The sequence below is a fragment of the Salarias fasciatus genome, chromosome 6 (assembly GCF_902148845.1).
Source record: "Salarias fasciatus chromosome 6, fSalaFa1.1, whole genome shotgun sequence".
NCBI lineage: Eukaryota > Metazoa > Chordata > Actinopteri > Blenniiformes > Blenniidae > Salarias > Salarias fasciatus.
Genome location: NC_043750.1, coordinates 15525008 through 15537323, shown reverse-complemented (window position 1 = coordinate 15537323; position 12316 = coordinate 15525008). Strand labels below are relative to the sequence as shown.

The following is a 12316-nucleotide window of genomic DNA, read 5'->3' as shown; positions in this document are numbered from 1 at the left end:
TGGTCGTTGACCAAACCTTTCAAAGTTTGCAAAGCCGAGCTTGCAGGTACGTGCGCACACACACACACTCCTGGACACACAAAAGCAGGCTCACATTAAAGAGTGTGATTAACTCTGCGTGTTGTCTGGAAGCCTGTGCCAAAATATCAATGACTAAACTCCCCCAACGAGTCAGTAACTATCTCCTTCGCTCTGATTTTATCCCCCAATAATTAATTTTCTCTCCCAACGCCGACTTCGGCTTTATCGGTCGCTCGCTGCCAGAATCTCAGCATTCCATTTAACCATAATCCCCCGGATAAAGGGGCGGCCTAGGTGTGCGTGTATGTGTTCCTCGGTGCACGGGGAAAGACTTAAACTTCATTCGCAGACACACAATGTGTCAAACCGGTTATACAGATGTGCACATGGAGCGGCTCCCATCAACACGGAGAGAAATCACCCCACTGATGAAGCATAGATTCAGACACATCAGGCTCTAGAGCAGCGAGTCTGAAAGTACAGGAGGACAAACTGCTCGCCATCGTCTGTGTGACCTCTAAAACACATCATAGTTACAAGGTGGATTAGCTCTGGAAAGCCTATAGCATGAATCCAAAGGCTGCAAGCCCAGCATAGCAACAGCCACGTAACCGGGGCTTTGGGGTGGCTGTATGGAAGAAGGTTGGGGATGGGAGTGGAGGCATAAAGACACGGGGCGGATGGAGGGAGGGGTGGAGCTGAGGGGTTAAAAAGGGAAAGGTGGAGGGCGGGTGGGCTTACATGCATTCTTATACGGGATTTTGGAGACATTCCTTACTTGGTTTAGAAATCTGGAGCAGATTCCACCTATAAACTATCAACCACTGTGTGACAGTCGTCCCACGATGGTTCTCTTCAGATTTGTCAACGAGGTTCCATTGTCATGTTTGCATACAGTCAGCATGTACACTTGGTCTTATTTAGTAAAGGTTTTTAAAAGAGATGTGACTGTGGAGGCATGACACATCCTGCACATTAAACACTCAATGTGTCAGCATGTCTGAATAAATCTATAGTAATTCTCCTTCTGTAAATATACAGATACTATAGAGGTTGAAAGATTGAGGTGAAATCACTGGAAATGTGACTCGTCTGATCCATCCTGAAAACGAGTTTAAAGGCCTTTTTATACAGATACAGAAATGTGTCTTCCACAGTGATCTAATGCCACAGGGAGGAAATACTTGCATTTTATCTGGTATTTGTTGGCATTCACCTCCCAGGACGGCCGCTTAAGTATTTAACATGTTCCACCAAACATCTAAATCCTGGTATTTAAGGGCCTATTAACTGGCAATCTCTCAGATCCTAATGGGACTCCTAATTAGTGCCTTATTGAAGGCAGGTGTGAGGGAAAGGTCAGCCAGCTAAGCTTACACATGTTAAAGATGCTGCGAACAGCAGCATCATTACACGGCAGTCCCACCACATAGAACAGTGGGTTAAATCAGAATTCAATCAATGAGCGACACAAAGGGCAAAGAACTCCGCGAGAAAAAGAAGAGTGAAGGTGAAGGTGTGTGTGTGTGTGTGTGTGTGTGTGTGTGTGTGTGTGTGTGGGGTGGGTGGCTGTGGGGGCGCGAGGAAGAGGAGGGAAGGGCTGGATTGACTGAAATTAAAGTGAGTGCCAGCTAGGCCAGACCAGGCCCAGCTGGTCTCTGTCTGACGAGAGCCTTAATTAAGAGACATGGGGAGAAGCCTTGGAATGGCCACATACACACTGCCAGGAGCCTCTGGAGAGGAAACTGTTAAACAGGCACACTTGTGTGTCTGTGCGGTACAGTGCCAAAAACACACACACACACACACACACACCTTTATCCATGTAGGGCCTTCTCATTGACGTAATGCATTCATTAGCTCTTTTTCCAAATCTTACCAATCACAAATAACCGTCTCACCCTAAACGCTTTAACAACTTTAGCCTTAAATCTACAGTTTAACCATAAATGTGTATGAAATTGAAAACATGCTTTTACTTGTTCTGAAAACAGTGTCTGTTTACAAAATGGCAGAAACACTAAAAACTATAAAACGACCAAGTCCCAGGAGTCATACCACTGTTTTTACTGTCCAATCCACTCACACACGTGCAGAAGACCTATGTCCTCTGGCTGTGGTGAACATGCGCAGTAACAGCTCTTCCATCATCGACCCCAGACTGAGCACAAGCATTTCTAGATTTCGTTTTCACCCGTTTACATGACAACAGATTGTTTTTGAAAAGCTCCTAACCCAATCATAACCTGTCCCACACAGTCACACACAATGTTTGTAAGCCTTCAGGGGAAATTTCATCAGCTTGCGTTGACCCGGAGCAATAATTTGAAAACATACCTTAACTATTACTTGCTGGACTTGGATACCTCAAAGAGGAGAACTCATTATAATGTGCATTTGCAAACAATTTCCAGTCCCCACAACGGTTTTAAAATATATGTCCACAGCCATACATACACGCATCCTCTGGGGCCTTGTGAAAAACATCAGCCCAGCTATTATTAGACAAGCGTTTGCATACCAACCAGCAAGCATTGGAACCTTTAATGTGTGTATTTTTGAGCTTGTGGTTTCCCTCTTGTCCTGTTGACTGTTAAACTGAACTTCTGATTCCAAAACAGTTTTCCCCTTCTGCTGCTGCTGCTGCTGCTGGTGCCCACGGAGGAAGAAAAGGTGAGCCGAAAAATGAGGGGAGTGGAAGGAGGGGGAAAGAACGAGGCGAGGGGGAGAAGGGATGATTTTGTGGATCCATGACTGCCTTTGCGCCCCCACCCATCCTTCACTTTCGCCTCTTCCTCCTGTTCCTCATCCCCAAAAACTTATTAATATTAATAGATATCTCTCCGAGCCTCCTTCCCCTCGACTCCTCCGACGCCAAAAAAAAAATATCACCACCCTAGGCTACCAGTTAATAAAGCCCTCTCTACAACCCCTCCCAGTCCAAAAAAACCGGGGAAAGACAATAAAGGGAAAGTTCTCCGGTCAAATAAAAGAACTGAAATTAATACACTCCCACGGGACCTCCCTCTGTCCTGCTGTCACCCCCCACAATAATTTGATTTCCTATTAAGTGATTGCTTAATTAGAATGATTATTATTGGTAATTGTAATTGACATTTTTTTTTCTCCCTCCTCAGCCTTTTCCCCCCGACTTCAGGTCTTCTTAAAAGAGACAAGCCGGTGAAAATGGACTCAAGAAAGAAAAGATGCGGAAAATGCATCGACATAAACGGCATAAACAGAAAACCACTTGACAACCTGACATTTAAAATGCTGTTATAGTTTCACTCTACGCTGTCTGCCAGAACATACAATGAGGGATTAAGGTGTTGAGGTTTAGAAGTTTTATTTAATCATACATGAGCGTCTTTCTGTGTGTATCTGTCTCAATGGCTTATCCTGTAGCTTCAGGGCACAATGTCTGCTGCCGGTCTCCTCAGAAAAAAAAAAAAAAAAAGGATTCCCGCTCTCAGTGGGATATCCTGGTTAAATAAAGGTTCAAGTAGTAGAAAGGGATTCCCTGTTCTACCCACCTACTACCCCGACTCACAAATACACACGCATTAAACTACAGTAGGGACCCGCTGGTCTCCAGGTTATTACCGCTTCCTCCAGGCTACAGTTACTGCAGATACACAGCACTGTGCTCTGGCCATTAAAAATATATATAAATATCTCTGTCATTTATGTAGACAATTTTGGCAAATGGTTTGGATGTTTAAAAAAAAAAAAAAAAGAAAAAAAAGAAACTGACATAAAACGGCAAATAAAAACACAGAGCAGTAACATCCATTTAAGGTAGCATTCTTTCTCTATTCGGAACTAAAGACGGTGAAACTTCGTTCCAGTGGGCCACAGCACGGTTATTGGGCTCACCTCAGGCGTGGTGAGGCTGACATAGGCTCTCTCTCTCACACACACACACACACTTTTGTCTTTAGATGCACACACCTTCACACTCCAACACACATAACACGTCCCAACCTCTGAATCACACCTTCACTTTCGCAATAAAACGTCGTCTCGTTTCGGCAGCACAAAAATTCGGAGAGGGGAACCTTTAACACAAGAAGGACAGAATAAATATCTTAATGGTTTACTGTCAAATATCCATTCAGAGGTGCCGTTTTCAACACGTCGAAGCCTTGCATGTTCAGAAAAGGATGACTTCTGCATATTCAGCTGTAATGTTTTTAACTCCATTATATTTAAATGTTTTCCCCTTGCTAACTGTGAAGCACAAACAGCTACATTAATACAAATGAGCACCTGGCAGCCGCGACCGCAGATGTCTGTGGGTGTTTTTACTCAAAGTTTCCAGGAAAAAAAAAGAAAAAAAAAAAAGAAAAATTTTCATAGATTATTTTGACAAAGGTTACTTTCAGACAGGATGGCTCATCCCATCCAGATGCAGACAGATATGGTGAAAATAAACTAAACATATCAGCGCAAAAAAAGAAACTAAAGATCGTCAGCGGCAGAGGAAGCGCAACAGAAAGTAACACAAATCTACATGGATAGAAATGTGCTATCACTCTGCTTCAGTTATGAAAATAAATAAAAGTGACGGTTAAATAAGAAATATTAAAAACCATCTTTCATGTTTGGGTGAAATTAAAAATTATTTTGCACATCACAGTCACGTTTGATTCCAACAACGAAACAAAATCTAATGTTAATACACAAATTAATTCCAAAATCAACCCATTGTAACATGTCAGCTCAAATCGAAACAACTTCAAGCTTCAAATCAGGCGATTCAAATGAGATTACAAATCTGAAATATCTCAGAGAGACAACAAAACTTGTTTTTTTTTTTTTTACTTAGAAAAGAAGCAGCATCGAGACCAGATTTGCAGCCACATCAGGTCAAGTGTTCTGTGAGGAGGTTCAACAGCAGAACCGCCCGCTGTCCACAGACAGGACTGACAGACGGAGCTGGATATCAGCCTGTGTCGACAGAAATCGGCCGTGTTCCAGCCACGCCGAGATCTTAGCCTGGAGTCAAACCGTCCCTGACGGACCCACACCGTGGCCGATGGTTTTTAAGGCCTGTCTCATCCACTTTAGCTTTCCAACTCTCTTTCTCTCTCCCTGTGTGCGATGCTGAATCCTGCCGGTCGTCCGTCCACACAAAAATAAATTCAGCTTTTCGCTGTGATCTGATTTTCTACAACCGTCTTCCTGCTGGTTTTCGCATGTCCTAACAATCAATTTTCCTCTTCTTTATTTTAGGAATATGATGAAGAGAAGAAAACCAGCCGTAACAGTTCAAAAGAATTCAGCCGTGCCACACTTGGTATGTTAAGTGAAATAAAACAGAATAGGGGCAATTTCCACAAGCTTTCCTCACGGTTATGAATAATTGTGCTATAAATGAGCTCCGTGAAAGTAAAGAGGAGCTCACAGGAATAGCCTGACAGTCATTCTGCACAATGAAGATACACACACTTCCAAAAAGGAAAACGGCAAAAGCCAGAACTCATGTGCATGACCAAAGACTATGAACATTGTTTATTAACAATAACAACTTGCCTAAATCAGCAATGTCAAGCTAAAGCATTGAATTCTTGTTTGTAAATCTGTATACTCCACCGCAAACACACAATGAGGAGACAGACTGTCACAAAAAAAAAAAATGGCCGCTGACTGAAGAGATTTTTCATAATACAAAGAGACTGCTGTTTCCAGCTGTCATTACATTTCAGAGGCCGCCGGCATGCGGTGATTGTTCAATCAGAGGCTTTTTTAAATATGAAACTGTCAACTGAATTCATACAATTTATTTTGCATGCGCTAATATTAGGCCCACACAGTGGCAGCGTCTCATTTGCATATTCTCTGTAAAAACTGGATAATACAACTCAAACTATGGCACGGCGATTTCATGGTGTGTGTGTGTGTATGTGTGTGTGTGTGTGTGTGCGCGCCTGTTCAAACACACTGTGTGGTAGTGTGGGTGTGGCGTTACACCTCGTGTGGCACTGGGCAGCCAAGATAAGAGCTGATCCTATCCATGTCTCCCTTCTGCAGCGCCTGCCCGCCCACCCACACACCCACCCACCCACGCACGCACACACGCACAAATCACACACACGCACAAACACACGCAGTACGGTTCCCAAAATGCCATTGTAATCTCAACGTACAACCCCATCGTCCTATTCATAAGTATGCACTTACACACATAACCAAAGCGGAAAACACAAGCAGAAGCCAAATAAATCCATAATTCACATACAGTATGCTGGCATGTGTGACCTCGATGTATACCGAGGCCAACTGAGGTCTCAGGAAGAAGCCTGAGGCCCAAAGCACCAACACTCTGCCAGATTTACACCTGAAAACATCTGGACGGCTACTTTGGACTAATCCAGGAAGAAAACATTTCAGGAGAAGAGAAGAGAAGAGAAGAGAAGAGAAGAGAAGAGAAGAGAAGAGAAGAGAAGAGAAGAGAGCTTACCTTCCTCCTGAGATTGAGAGAGCTAACCTTTAAGATACAAACACACACGCACACTGTTGTCCCTGTAATTCACCTCTCACTGAAGCACGCGCTCGCACACACACACACACACACACACACACTCTCTGATGTGATCGGCCACCCCGATAGCAAGCCAGGGCTGACTCTCTAAGCCTCAAACAAAGTTTGGTGTGCACTGACCAAGAACGAGGGGACAAAAAAAAACCAAGGAGACAACTGGGGGGAGCAACAGACAGAGAGGAAGGGAAAAAGAAAAAAAAAAGTGTGACCACCGAGTGAAGTTTAACCACTTATGATTCAAGTTTAGCTCCAGCACACCCCGCCTACGCCCCAGGTTCATTCATGGGGACGCGCGCGCACGCCATTCCGGGTGGGAGAGGCACTGAGCTGGATTTTTTGGGAAGCCCTGTTTTCGGTCTCTTGTTCCGTCTGGTTGCTGCTGCATAGCTGCCGGACAGGCAGACGGCCCCGGCTCATCCCTCTTTTCTCTACTATCTTTTCTCTCTTTACTTATCCGATGTCCTCACAGATCCACCCACCAACAGCTGTCCCTTATAGCTCGGCGACAGATAGCCACTCCATCTGTGTGTGCATGTGCGTCCGTGTATTCGATTAAAAAGACTTTTTTTTTTTTTTGGGTGGGGGGGGGGGAGATCAGATAGTAAAAGTATGTGAAGAAATGGCACCATGCAGGAGAGAGAGAGAGAGAACAAGAAGGAAGGTGAAAGGATTTGATTTCTGCTGGGGAGTGGGGGGCGACTAAGTGTAGTGAATGCGATTTGATGGTGATCCTGAGATGGGGTTTAGGTGAACAAATACTATTAGTCACTGCTGCGCAAACCAGTTACTAGGACAGACTGGCACACAGACACACACATGTGAAAATGCGAAAACACACCCGGCTACAAAAGTGAACACACAAACATGAAGCGTGGAGAAAAAAAAAAAAGCTGAAATCAATCATTTATATCTAAAGCCCCATGTAATGGAAGTAATGGTTATTTTAGTCATAAAAATTCAACCAGCCACATCTTCAGGACCTAATACTGGCCTTTCACGTTCTGATTTTTTGTGCCAAATTAAAAGGGTAAGTGAAACTAATTCCCAAAAGAAGAAAATAACTCGGCATACAATCTTATTTTCAGACACTTTCAAATCGACACTGGAGAAAAAGAGACGATCAAAAGCACATCAGAAAGCCAACCGACCTACTGCCTATTTACAGTGTGTATTATTTCTTCAATGTCATAGCACGCTGGTTTTGCAGTCAATACAGAAGAGGTCGATGTGTGTGTTAATACACCTTTTTACAAGCAGAAAACTTTCTGAGTACATGATCATAGTTTTCAAAGCTACTCCTTCACATGTCACATCTGATTGTGCTCAGCTCTCATTTTCCCTTCTATACCTTTAAAAAATGAACCAGCACACCTAAAGTTCGATCAGATTTTACAAGTTTGCCATCGTAAATAGTATTTAGTGGCAGGATGACGGTTTGGAAAGGGACACACATTGAAGATGAAATATTTTCAGACCCCTATTTATTTGTTCGTACTATAAACAAAATCCTCACAGGTTTAGGCTTCAATGTATCTAAGAAAAAGGACTTCCATAACTGTGCATTTGGTCGGGACTACTTTCAGTGGTGGATAAATATACACTGGTTGCACCAGAGAGCTTTAACAGCAGCAGGACTGGCAGAAAATAAAGTCCAGAGAGCCTGTGTTCATGGTGATGGACAAACAGGTCGTCCAGTGCAGCAGAGTGACTCACTGATGTGCTGTTCAGACTTCAATAGAGCTCCAGGGCACTGAGACGTTATCGAGATCAGGTGCTGGGAAACATGAAACTTAATAGTCTCCATGTTTTGTTTGTTTTGGTCTTTTTGAATTTTACTATTTAATCATTTCTGGGGGCATTTTCCTAAACATGGACACAGCAAACCCACCGCCTGCCTCTTTGAACGAGTGAGTTGAACAGAACTGGGGCACAGTTCAAGACTACTGAGGCCCGTCCCTTAATTTCCTTGCCTTTATTATCTTTTTCTTTTTTCCTTTTTTTTTTTTGGACAAAGCCCTCCCCCCATCCCTCTCACTCTAAGACCCCGTCCACACCACACCCATGACCCCCCGTGTGCAGACATGAGGTCAAGCTCCACAGATCACAGAGAGAAAGCCAGACGGGAGAGACAGAGACCTAAAATCCTCCTTTCCTCCAAAAACCAGGCCAAAACCTCGAGCCTTCCCACCAGCTCCAGACCCCTCCTCTAGCCCAGTTGTGTGCAGAGGAGGCAGTGAGCACTCTTGCAGAAACATCAGCCCAGGGAAATTCAAATGAGGACGAGACGGTGAGAGAGACACAAGGAGAGGGAGAGCGGGCGAGAGAGAGCACAATAGTGAGAAAATAGGATAAAAGAATGAGATGGAGAGAGCGTTAGGTAGGAGGGAGGGGGGGGGGGGGAGGAGGAGGAGGAGGAGGATGGAGCAGGAAAGGTTGCTGAGGCTGCAGGTTAAGATAATGTGTAGATCTGAAGAGATTTGCCGGGAACATTTTTATTCATTTTTTGATTACTCCCATCTCTCCAAACCTCCCCTCCCTCCTCTCCTGCGTTGTTGTTTCTCCGTTTGTTTGTTTTTGGCATTAGCGTTATGACTGTTGGTATCCATGTGTATGTACACATGCATGCTGATTAGAACTGGAATATTTTATAAACACAAATATTCACACTTGCACAGGCCTGCACACACACACACACCACACACACACACACACACACACACACACACACACACACACACACCACACACTCAGATCAGCACATAACGCACACAAACACACTTAAAGATGCACCAGAGAAGTGAGCAACTGGGCAGACGGCGCCAGGAATGCTAAGAGCTTTCAACTTCGTAAACATGCAGACACAGATGCTGCATATGTACATACTAACATGCGTTTACACAGATTGTTCACAGTGCAGCCCGTCGTTATACACACTCCTTATCAATGTGCTGCAGGTAGAAAAGGTGCTATGAATGGGTTGGACTGCACAGAATCTACTCACTGCTTCTATTCTCCTGGACACACTCACTGAGATTAATTTAAAACAGCACAAAAGTCTGAACATTGATACGCCAAGTATTATAGACTGAAGACATGTAGGACAGTAAAAATGTACCTGTGTCACTGTCATACCCTCCTTCAAGATTGAGGGAGATGGACTGGTCTCCATCCTGGTTCCCCGACGAGGAGCATCCAGTTCTCCAACTGTCCGAATCAGACGAATCAGATGAATCAGGCCCGGGTTCGCACTCAGACTCCTCGGACTCGAGCTCTGAACTGCTGGAGTCCACGATCACTGGCGCATGGCAACTGCTTTTCTTTTTTGGGAAATCCTACATGACAAAACAACAAGCACAAGTTAGACATCAAGACATCTCCTCACTGTGAAATTCAAAAGAAAACATTACAGGGTGGCTTCTTCGAGCTGCTCTGACATGTCAGATCTATGATAAAGCATTTTTATTTGAAATTTTGTGCATGAATTGTGCTGCAGTTAAAACTGGACTTTAGCAGTGACTTGGGGACATGGAACCGACTACTTCACAAGTTTATAGACAGCAATATCAAACATATCTCACAGAAATAATAATTGATAAAGAGGGGTCATACATTCTCCAATCAAAAGTATCAATGATCTACAGAACTGGGGCAAAAGTATTCTCTGTTTTTCAAGCTTGCTTTTGTAATTAAATTTTCATTTGCTGCAGTCATGTTTACTATTCATACACTGTACCTTGGGAACGATCCAACAAAGGGAGACAAAATTTACAAATGTGAATCAGAACAAAAAAATTCAATCGTTTCTCTGAAGCTTCAGCAGTCCGAGTTAAAGATTTCATTTGCACTGATTCCTATAGAACTATCATAGCAAAGCTGCCCCTACATCATTCTCTGGAATGAGACAGTCAATGGTAACTACTGTCAACGTCAACATTTAATTGCTTCTCAGCTGTTATGATGATCAAGATACTCAGAATTTAAGTTTAAGTCAATTCAATCTAAATTCATGGCATGCTGGAAGACTTAGAACAAACAGCTCAGTCTTTTTTTTTTTTATCAACAGAACAGCATTTCCAGTTGTACGCACAATGACCAGCCAGAACATTATGACCCCCTTTTCATCTGGTGTAGGTCCAATTGTTGCTTAAATAGTCTTAATCTTTTGAGTTGTGGACCCCACCAGACTTGATAGGACAGCAGCAGATCCTTTAAGCCCCCTAAATAACAATGCTTAGCCCTAACCCTCTATGGATCTTATTTCTTTACACCATTTCTCAGCCAGATTGGCTTTGTGGTAAGCAGCACTGCCCTGAATGAAGTCTACAAGGTCTGGAACAATGTTTTGGAAGGTGGTGCATGTCAAGTAACATCTGGAGAAATGGCAGCACCAAGGTGGTAAAGCATCACACTGTGTGTGTGTGTGTGTGTGTGTGTGTGTGTGTGTGTGTGTGTGGTGGTGCCATGTGCTGCTCAGAGAAGCAGCGCTGACACACCCAGCCAGTAACACGAGGCGAGAGAAGACATGATTTACCAGCGCAGGCAACCGCCTTTAACAGCTCTGTGGTTCAGTTCTGATATCGTGTGCCCATTGTTGGAGCCCTGAATGACGGACAGAGCTCCGTATGGGGTAGCTTTAATTGTCTTCAGCTACGCAGCCCCATACACAACAAGCTGAAATGCACTTTGTATTCTGACACCTTTCTATCAGAACCAGAATTACTTTCCGAAGCAATTTGAGCTACAGGGCTCGTCTGTTAGATAAGACCGCAGAGCCCAGCCTACGCTCACCACCTGCATCCATGAGTCTCATGACCTCGTCGCTTATTCACATCCTTCAGTTACTTTTGATACATACCGACGACATGAGGATCACCAACAAGAAGAACTCTGGTTTTAGAGATGCTTGGATGGGATCATCAGTCATCAATCGTCAAACTCTCCACCTGCTTTCTTTGCCATGGCTGCTTGTTTCATTTAATGTGTACGACATGTCTTTTGTCAGTCTTCTACCTGTTGAGCCGGGGTGGAGTCTGATCCTTGCGTGTTCTCTGGCCCTTCAGAGCACACACACCCTTGTCTTCTTCTTCGCTGTCCTCGGAGATGGAGATGACATCGGGGCTGGAGTCGATCACAATGACTGCTCAAAACATGGTGACATTCTGACCTTCAGGGTTACTTTTCCTCTGATTCGGCTTTTTCCATTTCTCTCTCTCTTCAGGTGTTGCTGGAGTTGGCCGTTTGCAGGTGATGGAGGCTTGTTTCCACTTCGGTCGCCTGGTTCTCCATTCGTGTCTTTAGTTCTCTCAACATCCTCATTCCGGTGGCTTTCCTGACACTCTTCTCCGCCATCGTCTTGGTCGTCCGTCTCCAAGGGATTGGAAGAGTAGTGAAGCTGACCGTAGAGGTGGAACTCCAACTCGCTGTCGGCCTCCGAGCCTTCAAGGTCACCTTGATCATCTTGATAGAGGTCATCCTCCAAGTCCAGCCGGTCCTGGTAGCCATAATCCATCTCCCCGAAGCACACTCAACACACACATGCACACAGCTCACGGACACACAACCACACCAGGAGAGGCTTCAGTGGCTGGAGGAGACTGCAGAGATAGAACCAGTGACACCATTAGTAATGAACGGCAACGCAAAGTACCACAGTAACACAATATCCAGTTTCCTTCTGGTCAGATTTCAGCAAACAAATGACAATTTAATTCAATTAATTAGACTGGATATTGTGTGTTTGTATTTGTGTAA

At 44.2% G+C, this 12316-nt stretch overlaps 1 protein-coding gene across 1 annotated transcript in view; it reads right to left on the bottom strand.

Annotated features, from left to right (window-relative positions):
- The window catches only part of zcchc7 (zinc finger, CCHC domain containing 7), a 45354-nt gene extending 33865 nt beyond the window's left edge, over window positions 1-11489 (bottom strand). Inside the window, exons 1-2 of the mRNA XM_030092990.1 lie at window positions 11421-11489; window positions 9681-9897 (exon numbers count right to left, since the gene is read on the bottom strand). Coding sequence (XP_029948850.1) covers window positions 9681-9897; window positions 11421-11489 — 286 coding nt within the window. The remainder of the gene's footprint in view (window positions 1-9680; window positions 9898-11420) is intronic.
- Window positions 11490-12316: the final 827 nt, after the last annotated feature.